The 21,285-nt window shown below is 35.9% G+C and overlaps 1 protein-coding gene across 1 annotated transcript; it reads left to right on the forward strand.

Annotated features, from left to right (window-relative positions):
* LOC105803399 (GBF-interacting protein 1) lies at positions 1-8,421 on the forward strand. Its single transcript, XM_012635556.2, has 11 exons — positions 1-524; positions 1,783-1,826; positions 2,359-2,464; positions 2,871-3,000; positions 3,132-3,532; positions 3,621-3,800; positions 4,474-4,864; positions 5,021-5,303; positions 5,584-5,745; positions 6,180-6,671; positions 7,523-8,421. The coding sequence occupies exons 1-11, from the start codon at positions 359-361 to the stop codon at positions 7,811-7,813; spliced, it is 2,646 nt and encodes an 881-aa protein (XP_012491010.1). The 5' UTR covers positions 1-358; the 3' UTR covers positions 7,814-8,421.
* Positions 8,422-21,285: the final 12,864 nt, after the last annotated feature.

Raw genomic sequence — 21,285 nt, forward strand, 5'->3', positions numbered from 1 at the left:
AACCCCTGAAAAAAAAAAGTCTACATTTTGCTCCCTCCTCCCCGTCAGTCTTCCATTTTCCTCTTGCTTTTCATTTTTAGATCAATAAAAAAAAAACCATAAAATTTTTTTCCATTTAAAGTTTGATTTCTTTCTGGAGTACCTACCTCTCTTCAGTCTCCAACTCTCCATTTCTCTCAATTTTTTTATACACTTTTAAAAATAACACCAAAACATTTATCATTGTGATATACTAATAATCTAGAAATACAGTTGCTGGTGGAATACAAAGGGAAGGGGGAAGGAGAGATAGCTTTGTTTGAAGAGGGGAAGTGGGGAATAAAGGAAAAAAAAAGGGGAAATCGAATTTTCTGAGAAGATGAGCGGTGGGGGGTTTAGGGTTTCATCAATTCCAAGCAGCGTGAGGAAAACGATCCAAAACATAAAAGAGATCACCGGTAATCACAGTGAAGATGAGATTTATGCTATGCTTAAAGAATGTTCTATGGATCCCAATGAAACCGCTCAGAGGCTCCTTCTTCAGGGTACTTTTTTCTCTTTATATTCTCCTTTTAGGTTTCTTTCTAGCTAAGTTTTCCATTTCTTTATGGATTTTTAATGGTTTGTCCCCCTGGGATTACGGAAATGGGGGGGGGTGATCTTATACTTTTTTGGGCGCTTTTTGTATGTTTTATTGTGATCTGTGTTTCCTCGAGCTTGTCTTTGATCTTAATTTAATTTTTGGTGATTTGGGTTTTGTTGCTGGGGACTGTAGTAGGATTTTTTTTTTAGTATTTTTAAAAGCTTTTGGAGTATAATGAGTTTGCACTGTTCTTGGTATTATTATTACATTTTTATTTGATATGTAATTTTTCATTTCTTTTATTCCTTTATTTACATGTTATATATACATGCAAGTGCAAGCTTTGGTTTTTTATTCTTCTTTTTTTCCTTCGCGAATTGCGTGATTGTTGGTGTTCATATCTCGTTTCCTTAATCCCCCTCCAAGGGTTAGTGATTTAACGTGTCTGTATTATCTTTACAAGTAACAGAACATAACTCTAGAAATGATGTTTTGATTAAATTGCTTCTTAAATGGTCGTATCTGCAGCAAATTTTATTATTTTGCTGCTCATTGTTTATTAGTTAGGACAGTATTATCTGTTTGCACTTTTATGAAGCTATCATTTTGTGTAATTAGATTAATTAGGTTTCCAGTTCCAGTATTCTCATTTTCTTGTTTTCCTTCACATATCTTACTCTGAGTGCCACAGCTAGTAAATGTGGCGATTACTATTATAACACTAATTCATTGTGAAAGTATTCTCGTTAAGTGACACATTTGGTTGGCATTTATTGCCGTCGAGTGTTTTGAAGACATTTAACACGTTGATAGGCATTTGCTAAAGGGTGTAACTTATTAACCCTTAGGAGTTTTACCATTTCTGTTGGTTTAATCACTATATCAATACTTTCTAGTTTTCCCTATTTTTTTCATTGTTCTATTCCAAAGTTTATCTTTTGATGTTGTAGCTGCTTCAGTTTGGTACCCAAATTCAGCAATGATATCATCTTATGGCCTTATATGCGCTGCAAGCTTTCAGTTTTCTCTACTTACGAGTTATGGCTTTGTGTTAGGCAAACAGCACTCAGATATACGTTGTTCTTAGCAAATGTTACTCTCTTGTTTATGTCTAACTACATTTTGCTGATACATTACCATTTTAATTGGTGCCATTCTTTGTGAACACTGTACCATTTTAATTGCTCCCAAATATATGACATTTTTATATTGTCTTTCAGATCCTTTTCGCGAAGTAAAAAGAAAACGTGATAGGAAAAAAGAGGTAAGAGAATCTACTGAAAATTGCAGAAGTATTTTCTCTCTTTCTTTTTGAATTTATGTAAGTTCTGCTATTTTCTGTTTTTGCAATGTTGAACCTTCTTATTGTTAAGATATTGGTTCAGATAAGTCCTATTATGTAGATGATGGAGGGAAGAGGCTTAGATAAGTCCTACCAGTTTTTGTTTTACCCGTAGTAAATTTCTTTTGCCTCTAAGGTTTCAGTCGGGGCTAGAGAGTTTGGGTGTTAAGTAGTGGGAGGTGGACAAGATTGACTGACAACAGGATGAAAGGGTGAAGGACTACAAAAGGTAATAGGGAAGTAGGGTCCATGGTGTCAAGAAAGTTGAGCTTCCATAGTGTTTGCATGCTTTTTCTTTTTAGTTTTAAAATGGGGGTTGGGGGGCAGCAGAGACTACTTGGAAGTATTTGTCAAGAATATACCTTGTATTTCAACTGGAGAGTATTTGTTTTGGCTTGGTTCAGACTCTGTTTTATCATTGGAGTTCATGTGATTTTATTGCTCATTTTTGCAGAGTTCGAACAACAAAGAGTCTGCAGAGTCGCGGTGGAGATCTGGTTCACAGGGAAGGGGGAGTCGGGGTGGCCGGGGAAATTTCTCTGCTCGCTATGCAGCACATGGTAAACAGACATTTGGAACAGAAGTTTATTTAACATTATTGTTTCTTGAATAATGTTAGGCTTCTGAAATAATGAGTTGATTGTGCTGCATGAACTTGTGTTTGTTTCAGCCATGTGACATATTTAGTATGGTTCAATGAACAAGTTTCATAGTTTTGCTTTGAACATGTTTTTCTTTTCCCCTTCTTTTGCTTTTTGTTTAGTTTTGTGTCAGATGTGTTTTATGTTACATCCTCTGGTGTTGAACTGTCGATGTCCGGGCTGTTGACTTGCTATTGTCCTTGTATCTTTGCTGTTCTTTCAGTTTGATAAATCAAATTTCCATGTCTCTCGAGCTAGATTTTATAAATTTTGAATTATTGTCAACAATTATCTTCATGCAATTTCTGCTTTTTTATCTTATCAGAGGCTGGTGTTTCCAAGAGTTCTGGTCCTGGGAGAGATAATGGAGCAAATCAAGTTGCAGAGAAAGCCAGTGGTCAATCTTCATCAACCTCTCAGGAGACAAAAACTAATGAATCAACTATGGTAGCCAGGTGGCCAGAATTTGCAGACCTGCTATCTTATATAATTTTCATTTTTATATTTTTTGGTGTCTATTGATAAATATATGGCTTCAATTAAATGCAGTTTGTTTGAATTGCATTTTTATTGTTATGTTTTATAGCCCTGTACCTGTCATGGCTGATGGTCCTACTGGTGTAGTGGCTGAAACATCCTCTGCACCTGCAAGAAATGCTGCCAATCAACCTCAGGAACATTCATCTGTTGCAAGCTATGAGTTCGGAAGTGCACCATCCCCTGCTGGTGCAATAAACAAACCCACAATTACATTTGAAAGTGTGGACATGAGTGGGCCACCTGCAGCAAGCCCTAGTGACTGCTTCCCATCGACTAGTTCGGCATCTTCTGCAACAATCTGCTTCTCGTCCTCAGACCCTGTGCTAGTTCTGTCCAGTGATTCTCAGCCCCTTGGCACTCTGGGAGCAATCAAACGTGAAGTGGGAGGTGGCCAGGCTTCTGCAGAATCAGATACAGTTGTCCCTACTGAAAGAAAATTAGCTTCTGGTCAGGATTTTGAAAAATTAATCAGTTTGGAGACTCCTATTCCTTATACTAATCAATCTGATTAATCTCTTTCTTTGACTTATGGCAGCTACTGAAATTAGTAGCTCTTTTGTGCAAGGAAAGATGCCTAGTAAATCTTCTGGAGCACCAAAAAATCTTCTGAGTGAGTCTGGCCAACCTTCAACTGCCGCAACCCATGGTTCCTCTACAAGCCGACCTTCATCCAATTATGGTGGCCGCTCACAACAAATAATTGGCCCTCAGAAAGGTAGGTGGAATGAATATTGTATTTATCAATGCTGTTTTGTAACTTTTTGATGTATTGGTCATTGTTAATGAAATTTGAGATGGGTTTCTTGTTGGATTTTGTGCTATAAAAGAAAAAAAAAAGTGGATTTTTGGCTTTTTGCTAGACTGTACTTGGATGCTTGTGTTGTCTCGATCTAGTCTAGGCATCAAGATCTGTGGGTTATTCTTGGAGATGGGATTTATACGACTTCACTATATTATCCCTTATAATTGTTGGAATCTATAACTATCTTTGGTAAATGGGTATCAGTGACCTTTTCCTTTGAGCAAGATATAATTCAATTGTATGCTTGTTGTAAGTTTGAATCGAAATCATCATTATAATTGAGACGGCTAGAGGAATTGTCCTTGTCAAAATAGAAGTGGCCCCTTAAGTAACAGTGGAACTTTGAGAAACTATAAGGGAACTTTTTAAAGCTTAAGATGTAGAATCTTTTAAGGCAAGTTTACTTGGTTTTTCATTCTTCCATATTACTTACTAGTGGTTGGATAATTTTAATGAAAATGTGTGCTTTTGGAGCATATTTTAGCTATTACTTACAAATGTTTGGACTACTTTATATTCTTACCTGAAGATAGTTGAAAGACTTGATAAATATCTGCAGATATTAATTCCAATATGTTATTAACAGTTGGTTCTAATAAGGAGTGGAAACCAAAGCCAATCAGCTCTAATGTTGGGCAGGGTTCTGGAACAGCTGGTGCATCTGAAGTTCCTACTAGTTCATTTGAAGCCAATGCTCATTCACCGCCTGTTTCAAATGTTCTTGACTCTGAAGAAGCAACTTCAAAATTGCAGAAGAAGCTAGAGGAGTTGCATCTCCCACAACGTCAACATGTTATAATTCCAACCCATATCCATGTCCCTGAATCTGAAAGAACCAAGCTGAGTTTTGGAAGTTTTGATGCTAGTTTTGGAGTAACATTGAGCTCTGTTGGTTGTCAGGAGAGTGCTAAGAGTCCTACACCTTTGTCTGAGGCTTCTCAGGATGTTGATGAAACTGCAGAGGAGCAGAATTCTAGGTTTGTTCACTTTTGACTTATCTTATGGGCAATTTTAACCCCTTTTTCTATGGAATAAGCACTGTTAACCTTTCTAGGGACCATAATCGTGCTACTATTTGGTGGGTTTTTGTATGCTTGGCTCATGCTATTTTCTTGTTATGTTACTGATTCTAGCAATCAAAACGCATTGACAACTGCTGAGGATGGAGATCACTCTGATCATCCACAATCACCTGGACATTCTCCTGAAAATTTGTCTGGTGATGGTGATATCTCTAGTTCTATTCCTGAGTATAACGAAAATAAGCAGGACAATGCATTGCCCTCTGGAGGCCATCCATACTCTGTGGTCCATACGCCTCCTAACTACAATATTGGACTTGTCCCTCCTATTTTAGCATCCCTCGAAAACCCTGAATCTCAAGCTCGTGAAGTTTCTCGTCTTTCAAGCTTTGTTGTAAGCATCTCCCTCCATCCCCTCTGCTTTTCCTTTATAAATGCTGCTCTGCTATTTTCTTTGTATTATTCAAGCATAAGTTTCTTTTAGCTTGATTTTTTATGTACAATGTAGTAGAAAGTTTCATATGTTAACTAATTTATGTCAAATCTCAGTTTGAGTTTCTCCTTTGGTCATTTTGCTGATTGCTATAATATTGTTTCTATAAAATCAATTGCAATTGTACCAGTTGTTTGTTCTAATACTAATTTCTTGTGTTATTAAATGCTTTGATGTTTAGGTTCAACAGCCATTTGATCCAGCAACTTATTATGCCCAGTACTACCGTTCAAGTGCTGATAATGACGGTCGGCTTTCTCCATTTCCTTCTGCTGGAATTGCTACAAAATACAATGGGAATGTTGCAGTACTTCCTCCACAGACTTCTCAGCCTCCACAAGAGGTGTGCAGAGATTAAGATTAAGCACCTTGCATAACTTTACATGGGAAAGTGTCAATTTTACTAGAGCAATATTTAATTGTGGAAAAAAATTATGGGATCTGTTGTTAGTTTAATGAGCATGTTTCTTTCTCTTTCCTAATTGACTATATTGTTGGCAAGTAATAACATTTGATATGCCTCATTTTTATTGAAATTTGGTCTGTTGTGTAGAACTTTTAGTCGCTGAAATATAGGTACTCAATTCTTGAACATTCTAGATAGATGATTCTCCTAGAAAAATAAGTATCACTTGTTTGGTAGTGGTGTTATTCAGCATAATCTAATTATGCTGTTACCACTGGATGCATCCAAACTCTTAACCCATACATATTGCTGTGTTTCAATTCAATTTTGCTGGGATTTGGAGCTTATTTGCATATATTGGCATTTGGCAGGGTGGAAACACTTCAGTACTGACAGCAGGAAGTCCAACCCCAACAGTAACTCAAGCTGCTGGTTTGATGCAAAGTTCTATATCTGTGACTCAGCAACCAGTCCCTGTCTACCGCTCAGCAGCTGGGGTGCATTTACCACATTATCCTCCAAACTACATTCAATATGCCCCCTTTTACTCTCCTTTCTATTATCCTTCTCCTGCAATCCACCAATTTATAAACAATGGTGCGTTTCCTCTACATCCTCAAGCTGGAACTGTTTATCCTTCTGCACCAGCACCACCTACAACAGGAGTCAAATTTTCTCTTCCTCAATTTAAACCTGGAAATAATCCGGTGAATTCTACACATATTGGAATGCCAAGTGGTTATGGGCCTTATGGCTCCTCCCCAGCTGGTTATAATCCCAGTTCAACTGGAAACTCAACTACAAATGAGGATCTTGGTGCATCTCAATTCAAGGAAAGCAATGTCTACATCACAGGGCAGCAGGTTGGCAACATGTTCTCATTTCTATTTCTTTTTATTTCTTGAAGAAGTAAGGAAACAAAAATTTATGATGACTTGTTGGTTCATTGCCCACTTTGTTCTTAGTTTATTTTGATATGTTATGGTTGCATGTCTTTGGACCCAATTTTTTTATATCCTGCACATTACCCCTATATTTTTGGACATTTATAACATAAGACAAGAATGTAAGAACAATCTTTCAGGTTTTTGTCTCAATTTCTTATCTTGTTTTTTTTTTCTTTGATACAATTTAGTTTCCTTTTCTTAATGATGGTTACATGAATCTTAAAAGACGATGTTTTAACTAGCTCAGATTGTCTAAAGTTTGTCAAGGTAAATGGAGGATGGCTGATATGTTTGTCTTGAGATATCTAAGATTCTAAGAGGCAGTAGTTCTTTGTGGCTGGGAATTGTCGTTGGTGTTTGAAATTTAATTGTGCATACGCCCTTGGATTATTTTACTTCCCTTTTCTCTCTTTAAATTTCTGTTATGAGAAGCCTTGTAAATGGATTTCTTGATTTTTTTTTTGTTTGTTCCAGTTTAGGGGAGCCTGAGGGTGAAGTTGATAATTTCTGCTTATTAGATGAATTCCTATCCCTTTTGGACCAAAGACAATGCCACATTGATGTACTAAATTCATGTTAATTTAAGGCCTAAAATGGTGATCATATTGTCATAGGTTGACTTAAATGTTTGCTACAGTTCTACATAATATGCTTATCTGTACCTGTCTCTGCCTTGAAGCATTCTCTTTGGTTTTGGAAAGAATGTCATTGCTATTAACCATTCTTGACTATTTTTTTTATTGTTTTACATGTTTGCTTTCCTGCAGAGTGAAAGTTCAGCTGTATGGATTGCTCCCCCTGGTCGAGAGATATCCAGTCTGCCAGCCAGTTCATTCTATAACCTTCCCCCTCAGAGTCAGAATGTAACTTTTCCTCCAACACAGGTTGGTCCTGGCTCCTTTGCTGGTATTTATCATCCCCAAGGAGTAGCAGCAGGTGTTCATCCTCTTCTACAACAGGCTCAGACTATGGCTGGAGCTGTTGACATGGGGGGGCCTGCTGCCAATGTTTATCAGCAGCCTCAGCATGCACAGATGAACTGGCCCAGTAACTATTGAAACAAGGATTGATATGTTCTTTTTTCTTTTTTTGTAAATCAACTAAACAAGACATTCAATGTCTCCAATCTTGTGCTACTTTTGGGAACTCCAACGGGTTTGAATGGAGAGGAGCATTGAGAAGATACACAATTAACCAGAGTTGAGATTGTTAATCCGTTCAAAGGAGGCCAGGACAAAAAAAAAAAAAATTGCCAATGGTATCTTCTGTTTGCTTGGGTTGAGGTCATAAAGATCCAGTTTCGCCTTTAACTGATTTTGACCGTTTAAAGTTAGTGAAGGTAGGCATGTGCAAGTCTGTCTCTTGCTATATGGTGTTTACCCAATTTTCCTTTTCATAGTTCTTGAACTCTTAGCATTTACTATTACGGGTGAGAATCTTTTCCATTCTTTTGTTCCCTTTTATTTAAGGTTTTGGGGGGTTTTGGAAGGTAAGATTTAGGTTGGTGGAAATTTCATTTCCAGCTATTCTTCTTCTCTTTCCTCTGTCTTACCTGTAAAGTGAATTTTGATAGCAGGAAAAGGGTGTACTGAACTGAAATGTTGTAATTGGTATAAGCAAAGGCCAACAAATTTTCAATTGTTTCAGTTGAGACTTTTGACTTGAATTCTGTCCCAAATGCTTTTCATGATACATTAGTGAAAGGCTTTATCTTATATGCAAGTGAAGTATCTGTTTTCTTGGCTTGCACAATTCCAAAGGTATTTGTATATTTGTTATAAAACTATTTATTGTTTAATATTATAATAGATCGAGGAAAATTGAATCATATCCAAATATCTACTGGCAACAAACAGAGGCGAATGGCCGGGGGGGGGTTGAGGCTAGTATTTTTAAATATTTTTAAAATTTTAAATTAGTAAAGTTAAAATTGTATTTTGGCTCCTTTAAAATTATAAAAGTTTGATTTAACCCTTTAAAAATTATAAAAGTATAGACTATGAAAAAAATTATAATTTCATTCGGCCCTATTAAAAATTGTTCTGGCTTTGCCTTGGCAAGAAAGTTACAGTTTCTGTTGGGGTATTTTATGATGAAAACAAACAGATAGCTGTGTTGAGCAGCAGAAACTTTGCGTTACTTATTTGTAAATGCTGCTGTGGGTGGCATGTTTAAAAGTTATTGAATGTCGATGAACTTTGGGCCCCTTTGATCTTCTCTAGTTGAGGTCGTGGCTCAATCTCAGCAATAGCCACAGAGGGAGAGTTAGAACGACCTCCTCAGCCCCAAGCTTTGGGGGAGTTCACTTCATTGGATTCATTGGTTCAGTCCAGGTGAGAAATTCTCTCATGTCCTACTTTGTTGGAGAATCGAAAAAACCCAATGGATAGGTTTCTGCAACACTCTCTTGTATCAGTGGAAGGTTAGTAATCGAACTCCAAGTTGGTGATCCAAGGTGAGGTAGGTGGGTCGTTTATACAAACAAAAATGGAGCAAAGCAGATTCGTAGACAACGATGCCAAAGCAGAAAGCTGGTTTTGCTGCCACTAAGAGGAGCATGCAAGGATGAATGAAGGCGGCCCTGCAAAGAAATGGTGTTTTATTATTTATGCCAAAATTAGTATGACTCGAATAAAATTTCAGCTTTGTTTCTGAAAATTCAATTCTCCAACGTAGTTGACGGAGATATTCTCCTCCAACGAACTGCTGAAAATTTCCATAATCGAACACAGATTTGTAATACAAAACGACTGATGGGCGTTAAAACCATTAAAAATAATTCCTACAAAATAATTCTAAGTAGTAGTAAAGAGTAGTAGTAAGGCCGAGTCCACAGAGATTAGTGTTATAATCAACTTTCGCGTTTAACTTGTGACCAGAATTTCTGTCGTGTCGATAGTCATGGCTATAGTCGTGCTCACGACTCCAAACGGACCTGCTGAAAAATAAAAAAATAAATCAGGGGAGTTTTGAAATGTTTAAAAACTGAATAATTGAAATAGCATAAATAAATTAGAAATTAAATTCAGATTTTGTAATCAAAGTTAATAAGCCACAGCCCTAGATTCGGTGGATTCCGGATTTTTGAATCGATCCTTAAAAATTAATTTTCTCCTCCAAACAATAAGTTGGTTATAGTAGTTAAGAACGTCACCACCAATTCTTCCTCTTGTAGTTGGTCTTGGTACGACCTGCAAACCAACCCTTACCTATTATTTAACCTAGATACACGTGTTCCCGATTCAAGATTTCGGCAGCCTTGCGCTCTGAAGAACCCAACTCAAATTAAAGACCTCAACCGCCTGGGTCGTTTAAACCCGATCACTTCTTCCTTGATTGTTCTCAAAGATCTGAATACAGCATGGCCGACTCGTTTCTCCAACTGTCAGCAAACACGACTCTAACATAATGTGCACTTTTTGACTTGAAATTGAGTTAACTTTAAGGGATGAGTTGTCAATCCCGATACTTAAGAAAAATGTGAATACCGATTGGAAGGATTTTTAATATGGATATGTATATCACAATTCCCGACCGGAAAGAACACCAGCCTAAAGTTAAGATGAAATTTAAGGAAACATGAATTTAATCATGCTTCATAGGTTTCGAAAGATGATTTGATGATAATGAAGGAAATTGGGAAGGGAAAGGGTTTGAAAGAGAATTAGACAAATTTTGGTAAAGAATAAAGAAATGGAAATGAAAGTAGCAGTATGCTACTGACGCATCAAATTGGAAGGGAAAAAATATTCTTATTTAATTCCAAATGAATTCCAATGTAAAATATAATGTGTCTTTACAAGGTACCTTAAAGCCTTATTTATACACATGATATTTACTAAATTTGGCTTTAATCACTTCAACATATAATTAAAATTAAATAAAAATAAAAATTAGATTTTTTCTAATTTTGGCTTTTATAAAGTCAAAAGAATCTGATGAGTCATTGGCTTTGTCCGCATTTTTTATTTGGCCTCACTTTATTGACTGTGTTTCAATTTGGCCATTTTCTCCTCGTTTTTTTACTCATAGCATCTCAATTGCATCACTGACAAGATTAAAACATAAAAGCATTAATTCAGCAGAGATCAATTCAAAAATTAACCGAATTAAACACAAAAAGTCATGCAAATTAACATGTTATCAAATCCCCCTTACTTAGCTCATGCTTATCCTCAATCATATTGTACTTTTAAACATTAGAAATTATTTAATAATTTATTAAAAATCGAGTCTCTTTTTCGCATCCATTATCAATGTAAACAATATAGGGAAAAAGATAAATAAATGCTCAAAATACTTAGTTTGATCAACAAGTGTCATAAAACTAAAATATGTGAACTAAATCATTTCACTAAATTGAGTTTGAATCCAAAATTTGGAAGGTATTATTAATTAATCACGCAGTAATAAAAATTTTAGACATAGTCAAACCTTTTTACGCGAACTAGGATGACAACCCAAGCACTCTATCTCAGTTACTCAGTTCAAACAGTCTTTTTTTTTTGAGGCTTGATTAGTGGAATGTTTGTAAGTTCTTAATTTGTCACTCGAACCTTTTTACGCGAGATGAAATGACAACCCAAGCACCTCACCCCGGTTACTAAATTCGGTCATGTTTTCGAAACTTTCACTCATAACTTGAGCCTTTATTTATTTATTTTTCATTTTATTTATTTATTTATATACAAGCAAATATTTTTTTTCCAAACAATCAATTTATATGAAAAATCTAGTTACATATATCAACTTTAAAACACAAATGTCGACTAATCTAGATACTTGAACACTTTAATTCAAAAATTACCCAATTATTCAAATTGACTAAGTAATGAGATTAGAGGCTCAATATCAAATAAACTATCGAATAAATCTAGCATAAGATTGAACATATGCAAAAGAGAGACATGCAACAAAAATCATGCATATTTACCATTTTACTTACCATTTCAACCCCACCCCACTTAATCTATGCTTGTCCTCAAGCATGTTTTATATGCAACAAAAGACAATAACCCAAAGAACAAGTGAAAAAAAGTTAAGAATACTCCCCATGTATCTTTTAACGATGTTGTCGGTGTTGGGTTTTGTTTGTAGGTAAATAATTTTCAGCATTTAGCACGTTGTGCCCACGCCACCATCATTATTCGACTTTTGGAAAATTCACAACCTCTATTACGTTCCCGAAAACATCAAATTAACTGGATTAAATAAAAATTTATTTGTTCATTTACAACCTAAATCTTACTTAAACTCAAAATTAAATAAATGAAAATAAATTTGAGTTGCCTTCCAAAAAGTACTTTTGTTTAACGTCGTTAGCTCAACGACCTGGAAATTTATTTAACCGGCTCCTCGAGGACTAATTCCTCAACCATGTGGACTTGAAAATTTTCATAGAAAGGCTTTAATCGCTGTTCGTTGACCTTGAAAATTTTTTCGGATTCTTTGCTTTTAACCTCGACTGCACCATGTAGAAATACGTGAATAATAACAAAAGGCCCTAACCACTTAGTTCGAAGCTTAAGATTCTTAGTGTAGGGTCATAAAGTAATACAACCCTGCCACAAATTGTTTACGGGTTATCTTTTGATCATGGTATGCCTTGATCTTATCCTTATAAATTTGAGCACTTTCATATGCTTCTCGTTGAATTTCCTCAAGTTCCTGAATATGTAACTTATGATACTTACCTGCAACTTCCAACTCCATGTTGCATTACTTGACCGCCCAAAACGCTTTATGTTCTAGTTCAATAAGAAGATGACACGGTTTACCAAAAATTAGTCGATAATGAGACATATCTATGGGTCCTTTATAAGCTATATGGTACGCCTATAGTGTATCATTTAGTCGCAAACTCCAATCTTTTCTATCTAGCTTAATGGTCTTCTCCAACATCAACTTGATTTCTCGATTCGACACTTTCGTTTGACCGTTTGATTGAGGGTGATAAGCCGTAGCGACTCGTTGCACTACCCCGTATTTTTTCAAAAGTGTATCGATTACCTTATTACAAAAATACGTTCCACGATCACTAATCAATGCTCGAGGTGTGCCAAATTTGGAAAAAAAATATAACTCTTTAGAAAATTGAGTACCGTTTTGGCGTCAGCATGACTAGTGGCTTTTGCTTCCACCCACTTTGACACATAGTCAACAACAAGTCAAATATAAACGTTACCGTATGATGAGACAAAAGGTCCTATAAAATCAATACCCCATATATAAAATATTTCACAGACATGTACATGGGTTAGAGGCATTTCATTTTTTCGGCTCAAGTTTATTACCCATTTGACACTTTTCGCATGTTTTACAGAACAAATATGCGTCTCGAAAAATATGTAGCCAATGTAGTCCACATTCAAGTACTTTATGCGCAGTTCGTTTAAGGTCAAAATGTCCACCATATGTGTAAGAATGACAAAAAGATAGAATCGATTTTACCTCAGTTTTTGCAACGCATCGTTAAATTACCTAATCGGAATAGTATTTTCAAAGGTAGGGGTCGTCCCAAACATAGTATCGCGATTCACGTTTGATATTATCTTTTTCAGATCGTGATAAGTTAGAAGAGACTATACATGTAGCAATGTAATTCACCATGTCTGCTTACTAAGGAAAATTGTCTGAATAACAAGCAGACTTTTATCTGAAAAATCGTCTTTAAGTGGTGTGATATCCTTCGATGGAGGTATTCGGCTCAGATGGTCAGCTACCAAATATTCACGTCCTTTTTACCCTTTATTTCGAGATCGAACTCTTGCAAAAGTAATATCCACCTAATAAGCCTCAATTTTGCTTCTTTTTTCTCGATCAGATATTTAAGAGCTACATTACCAGAGAAAACAACAATCTTAGTCCCTAATAAATACGAACGAAATTTTTCCAAAGCAAAGACTATAGCTAGAAACTCTTTTTCAGTAGTTGAGTAATTGCTTTGGGCAACATCCAAAGTCTTATACGTATAGGAGATAACGTATAGTTTTTTCTCGATTCTTCTCCCCATGACTGCTCCTACGCTATGGTCACTCGTTGCACATTATTTCGAAATGATAATTCCAATTTGGTGGTTGAACGATGGGTGCCAAAATGAGCTTATGCTTGAGTGTGTCAAATGCATCAATGCATCTCTGCATGATTGGTCAAACTCAAACTCCTTGTCCTTTGTAAGAGATTACAAAGCGGTTGCGTAATTTTTGAAAAGTCTTTAATGAATCATCTGTAGAAATCTGCATGACCAAGGAAATAACAAATCTCCCTCATAGTTGTGAGTTATGGCAGTGAGTTAATGATGTCATATGTTGCTTTATCGATAAAAATTCCCTTAGCAGAAATGATATGACCTAGAACTAATCATTTATCCACCATAAAATGACATTTCTCATAATTTAGAACAAGATTAAATTCTAAGCATCTTTCCAAAATTTTTGCAAGATTTGACAAACACACCTCAAAAGACTCACCATACACAATAAAGTCATCCATCAACACCTCAATTATTTTCTCTATGTAGTCAGAAAATATACTTATCATACACCTTTGAAACGTGGCTGGTGCATTATAAAGTCCAAACGACATCCGTCTATAAGTGAACGTGCCAAATAGACACGTAAACATCATCTTCTCTTGATCCTTCCGTGCTACTGGAATTTGGAAAAACCCTAAGTAACCATCAAGACAACAATAATGAGATTTCTCAACTAAAAGTTCTAACATTTAGTCAATAAAAGGAAGCGAAAAATGATCTTTTTGAGTCAAGGAGTTCAACTTTCTGTAATCGATGCAGACTCTCTACCAGTTTTGGACCCAGGTGGGAACCATCTCACCTGCCGAATTCTCAATTACGACCATGCCAGTTTTTTTTGGTACTACATGAATGAGGCTGACCCAATTACTGTAAAAAATTGGATAGATCATCCCAGCATCAAGTAACTTTTGAACTTCTTTCCTTATCACTTCCATCATGGGCGGATTGAGATGCCTTTGAGCCTCTCTTTTGGGAATTGCATTATCTACAACTTAAATTTTGTGCATGCAAGTTGAGGGGATCAAACCCTTAATGTTGGCAATCTTTCATCCAATTACCTTTTTATAATCTCTAAGAACTCGTACTAAGTTTTCCTCTTCTACCTTCGAGAGTTTACTCGAGATTATTACCGGTAAGGTATTTCTTTTATCGAGAAGGCGTACTTCAAATAGTCTGAAAGTGGTTTGAGTTCCAACTTTGGAGTCTGCAAAACAGATGGTAAAAGCTTAGTTTGTGAACGAGATAACTGAAATTTTTTACCTGGATTTTTTTCATAATTATAGTGCCTCTATATGAGCCACTATTTCGCGAGCAGACTCTTCAAAAGTTATCCACTCCTCTAGTTCCTCCATGGCATCAAAGTCTAGACTTCTGCAAAGAATAGTTCGTGATTCATCCTCGTCATAATATTCTAAATGTAATTCAGCTAAAGGATCGATTATATCAATATTAGAAACATTAGAGATCATGCTAAGGCAGTTCATATCCTCATTGACATTGAATTTCACCACTTCTCCATCGAACTCCATAGTGAGTATCCCACTTTGTACGTCAATCTTTGTTTGTGCGATACTCAAGAATGGCCTCCCAAGAAGAATGTCAGACGAATTAGCCGAATTGTCATCCTCTATGTCGATAATGTAGAAGTCTGCAAGAAATATTAGCTCGTTTACCTTAACAAGAACGTCCTACAACACTCCCTCTAGATGCACTACAGATTTATCTGCAAGCTGAAAAATTACACATGTTTCATTCAAAGGACCCGCGTTAAGTAGTTTATAAATTGACAAAGGTATAACATTAATTGATGCACCGAAGTAACACATTACTTTTTTAATACCGACACTACCTATTTTACAAAATATGAAAAACATAAATTGATCCTTACATTTAGGTGGTATTTTCCTTTGCAGAATGGCAAAGACATTTTCTCCAACACTTACCTTTTCATTGCCTAGAAGCTTCCTCTTACTCATGTATAATTCTTTTAAGAATTTTGCATATCGTGGAATCTGTTTAATCGTATGGAGAAGAAGTATGTTGATTTTTACCTTTCGAAAGGTGTCGAGGATCTTCTTCTCTTCTCGCTCCTTCTTGCATTGGACAAGTCTTCCAGGAAACGGAGGTGGTACTGCAAATGATTTTTGTCGTGCTGACTCTATTAGAGCCTCTATGTCAAGTTTCTCCTTATCTCGACTAGTTTCGTGGGCACGACTCGTGCCAGGCACGGGCTCCAAAACCTTCTCACTCCTCAATGTCATAACACTTGCATTGTGTTGAGGGTTTGGCTCAGTTTGGGATGGCAGCTTACCTTGGGACTCCAAATGGCTAACCGTGAGCGCAAGCTTGCTCACTTGCTTATCCAACTCCTGCAAATGCATGTCAGTTTTTTGTTGAAATTTCGCAGTACTATTTGCTAGCCTTTCCACTATGGCTTCCAAAGATGACTTTGGGGGTGGTAACTGTTGATTCGGAGGCGGCCCTTGTTGGTAGGGTTGATTGAACCGAGGATTTTACCTATAACTTAGATTCAGATGATCTTTCCACCCCACATTATACGAGTTCGTGTAGGGGTCATATCACCTTTGGGGCAGACTTGGAAAGTTCCCAACAACATTTGCTTGTTCTATCGAATCCTTCTGTAAAATTGGGCATGAGTTTGTCGGATGGTTTGGCTTAGCGCAAATTCCATACAACTGTGCTGGGCCCGTTTTATCTGTAAGCAAAGTTTGAACAACGTTAGTCAACTTATCAATTTTATCTTCTAAAGATAGAGAACTTAACCCATGAACCCGTATCGTAGGTTTTGTGGCTGGTCGAAATTGTTGAGAGTTAGCAGCTGTTGTTGAAATCAACTATCGTGCTCTCTGAGGAGTTATATTGACTAGTGCCCCTCCACTAGTAGCATCTATCATTTTCATTTCCATCGGGAGCAAACCCTCATAGAAATACTGCAAGAGTGACTGTTTAGTCAGTCCATGTTGTGGGCAACTTACACACAACTTTCCGTATCGCTCTCAATAATCGTAGAGCGATTCAGTCTCCTAAAAAATTCCCAAGATGTCTCCTTAGTTCAGCCGCTTGAGTTGCAAGGAAGAACCTATCAAGAAACAAACGAGACATGTCAGTCTATATGTTGACAGATCCCGGAGGTAAATTAAATAGCCACTCTTTAGCAGAGTCAGCTAATGAGAAATGAAAAGCACAAAGTTTGATTTGGTCTTCAGTTACTCCCTGAGGCTTCATGCTTGTGCACACCATATGAAACTTTTTAAGGTGGGTGTGCGGATTTTCGTTCTGTAATCCACGAAAATTGGGTAGTAAATGAATCAAACCCGACTTTAACTCGAACGGCATTCCTCCCGCCGAATAGGTTATACATAAGGGTTGTTGTTCATCCAGTGCCGTTGCAAGTTGGCATATAGTTTGTTCGGCCATCTCGTCTGGTTCGTCAAACTAAAAAATTTCCTTGGTGTAAGATATGGTTTCGAATCCTGGATTTGGTAGTTTACCGTGTTGAATGGCTTCTTTCTGTAGTTGTTGGGCCAATTTCTCAATTTCTGGTTCAAACTTTAGAGTTCCTGGTTCTGATCTAGTCATAAGGTAAACAAACAAAAATTAGAAAAATATCTCCAATCTTTAGCAATGGCGCCAAAATTTGATGGGCGTTGAAACCACCAAAACTAATTCCTACAAAATAACTCTAAATAGTAGTAAAGAGTGGTAGGAGGGTCGAGTCCACAGAGATTTGTGTTATAATCAACTTTCACTTTTAACTTGTGATCAGAATTTCTATCGTGTCGATAGTCGTGGCTATAGTCGTGCCCACGACTCCAAACGGACTTGCTGAAAAATAAATAAATCAGGGGAGTTTTGAAATGTTTAGAAACTAAATAATTGAAACAACATCAATAAATAATTAAATAAATTAGAAATTAAATTGGAAATTAAATTTGGATTTTGTAATCAAAGATAATAAGCCTTAGCCCTAGACTCGGTGGATCCCGGATTTTTGAATTGATCTTTGAAAATTAATTTTCTCCTTCAAACAATAAGCTGGTTATAGCAGTTAAGAACGTCCTAACCATCAATTCTTCCTCTCGTAGTTGGTCCCGGTACGACCTGCAAACCAACTCTTACCGATTATCGAACCGAGATACACGTGTTTTCGATTCAAGATTTCGGCAGCCTTGCGCTCTGAAGAACCCAACTCGAATTAACGGCCTCAACCGCATAGGTCGTTTAAACCCGATCACTTCTTCCTTGATTTATTCTTGGAGATTCGAATACAGCACAACCTACTCGTTTCTCCAACTGTTAGCAAACACAACTCCAACCCAACGCGCACTTTTTGACTTGAAATCGAGTTAACTTTAAGGGATGAGTTGTTAATCCCGATACTTAAGAAAAATGTGAATACCGATTGGAAGGATTTTTAGTATGGATACGTATCTCACGATTCCCGACTGAAAAGAACACCGACTTAAAGTTAAGATGGAATTTAGTGAAACATGTATTTAATCATGAGTCATAGGTTTCGAAAGTTGATTTGATGATAATGGAGGAAATTGGGAAGGGAAAAGGTTTGAAAAGCAATTAGACAAATTTTGGTAAAGAATAAAGAAATGAAAATGAAAGTAGCAGTATGCTACTGACTAGACCTGTTCATGGGTCGGGCCACCTAGCTTGGCCCGAAGGCCCGCCCGAAATGTGAGAGTGTTTGGGCAAAAATATAGGCTTGAAAAATTGACTTGGACAAAAAACGAGCCGGGCCTTGGGTAAGGCATTTTTGGCCCGGGCCCGGTCCGAATTCACTAAAGAACAAAAAAATCTTTTTTTTAAAATATTATTTTCTTATTGTTTTCTCCCTATTTTGCTACCATTTTACTATTATGATGCTACTATTTTGTTGTTATTGTTTGGATATTGTATAAAACTTATTTTATTGTTAATTTTGTTATTATTTTAAAGACATTTGTTAATTTTGTTATTATTTTAAAGGCATATGCTTGTTAAGTTGCGTCTATCTTAGTGTTATTTAAGTATACATATTTTTTAAAATTTATTTTCAATTTGTTAGGAAATATTTATTTTGATGTTTTTAGTATTTTTGATGTATTATATATTTTTTAAAATTATATAAAAAATAATATAAAAAGTAATATGGGCGGGTCGGGTCGGGCCCGGGTTTTAACATTCTTATCTGGGTCGGGTTTTGGCAAAATTTTAGGCCCATTTTTCGGGCGGGCCTAAATTTTTAGTTGAGCCCGGCCCAAACCCGTCCCATGCACACCTCTACTACTGACGCATCAAATTGGAAGGAAAAAAAATTCTTATTTAATTTCAAATGAATTCCAATATAAAATATAATGTGTCTTTCCAAGGTACCTTAGAGTCCTATTTATACACATAATATTTACTAAATTTGGCTTTAACCACCTCAACATATAATTAAAATTAAATAAAAATAAAAATTAGATTTTTTCTAATTTTGGCTTTTACAAAGTCAAAAGAATCTGATGAGTCATTGGCTTTGTCCACATTTTTTATTTAGCCTCACTTTATTGACTGTGTTTCAATTTAATCCTTTTCTGCTCGTTTTTAACTCATAACATTCCAATTGCATCCCTGACAAGATTAAAACATAAAAGCACTAATTCAGCAGGGATCAATTTAAAAATTAACCGAATTAAACACAAAAAGTGATGCAAATTAACATGTTATCAATGACCAACACCTTTCTCTTATTGTATCTTCATGGATTATTCAATAATAATCTGTTTTGGTTAAACATCTTTGCTTTTATGTTTTCGTATACGATAGTGATTTAGGACTTGATTGTAAAGTGCATTAAGGTTGGGAAATGTGTAGTGTGAGTGATCCAATAGCAGCCTGTGTGGGGCATAAGATCAGTGGTAGACAGCGATCCATTGCAGCTTCAGATTCTTGAGAATATAGGAGGGAGTAAGTGGGCGCTCCAAGCAAGCAAAAAGTCAAGGAGATAACATAGCATCAAAAGTAGCACAAATTTTTGAAACGAATGCGTATAACTGGTGTCAGAATCGGCGTCCTCATTGATAAAGAAAACTACAACCGATGGCTGCTGAATCAGAAGATGCGGGTACAAAAGATGAAATCAGTAATTCTGGACTTCATTCACCGCAGCATTGTCCAAGTGTTCTAATTCCAAAATTCTGATACACCTACTATAATAATATGTTTTGGGAAGATGAGAATGAGAACAGGTATCATATATATATATATATATATATATATATATATATATATATGTTTTGGTAAGACGAGAATGAGAGCAGGGATTGATGAGTTGATTGGTAAAGTGGAATGTGTAGTTCAACAATTTGGGTTGCTCGGATGATGTCTCAGCAATTTCTTGTCATTGGACCCCTTCGAATCTATTTCAGGATATATAATATCAACAATCTCAACCTCATCAAAATAGTAGTTTTTTAGATCATATTTGTAAAAACATGATGCTTATAATACATAATGTTTTTGTTTTTATTTTTAACAAACATGATGATGATATTACAAAATTAGATAACTTTTTCTGATCATGTGATTTGTTTATAGATCACGTGATTGATGTGGGAAAAATATCACCTCTTTTAATGGCAATTTAGCATCTGACTCAAGAAACATAATTTATTTTGTATTTTTAAGAGTTTTTTTTTTTTTGTTAAGGTGAAAAGACCTTATAATTTAATAAAACGGAATGTGGTGAATAAAAACAAGTGCGGTGGTAGATGGTGATAGAAGTGATAAACGGTCAAGAACGATAAAAATAGTGATGTTATAACAATAACAGAGAAAAGATTAAATCTTAAAAAACCCAAATTTATAAAAAGATCAAAAGTCTCCAAATGAAATATTTGGGAGAAATTAGTTAATGTGCTTATATATATTCTTCATATCCGTTTTACGATCTATGTTCGAGGTTCATGGCTGCTCTTCCCAACAATTTCGTTTCTAAAGTTCGAACTTGAATCCTCCTTTTGAGAGTGCAATGTGCCTTACCATTTTTTGATAAAAAGAGAAATTGCGAAATGATAATAGTTACACTCAAGTATTATTTTTGATAAATAAAGTATTACTTGTTTATCAAATAAAAGTGTATTTTTCACTTAACGAGGAGAGGAAGTACTTGTATTTTAGAAAAAGGTTAAGAAGCATTTGCTTTAACAATGTTCATATTCTAAACTTCCCAAGGGAGAACATCTCGAAAGCTAGCTCCAAAGTGTTCCCAACATGATGTTGTTCACAACATAGTGTGAGTGTGATTCTTAAGGTTAATTGTTCCTAATATTATTCCTGTAATTTTTGCAGAATGAAGAAGTTGTTCCCGACTGGAGGTCTGGTGAAGAATAATAATTCCCAATCAAATAAAAACAAACATCTAGAATATTATTTCAGAAAATAATTTTAAACTATAAATAAATTTTTATCTTTATTATTCAAATAGTAAAAAAAAAAAAA

This window comes from Gossypium raimondii, chromosome 11, assembly GCF_025698545.1.
Source record: "Gossypium raimondii isolate GPD5lz chromosome 11, ASM2569854v1, whole genome shotgun sequence".
In the NCBI taxonomy this organism is placed as follows: domain Eukaryota; kingdom Viridiplantae; phylum Streptophyta; class Magnoliopsida; order Malvales; family Malvaceae; genus Gossypium; species Gossypium raimondii.

Coding starts and splice junctions, on each gene's coding strand:
- LOC105803399 (XM_012635556.2), top strand. CDS start 359: ATGAGCGGTGGGGGGTTTAGGGTTTCATCAATTCCAAGCAGCGTGAGG. Junction 3,001..3,131: donor GAATCAACTATGGTAGCCAG/GTGGCCAGAATT, acceptor TATGTTTTATAG/CCCTGTACCTGTCATGGCTG. Junction 4,865..5,020: donor GCAGAGGAGCAGAATTCTAG/GTTTGTTCACTT, acceptor TACTGATTCTAG/CAATCAAAACGCATTGACAA.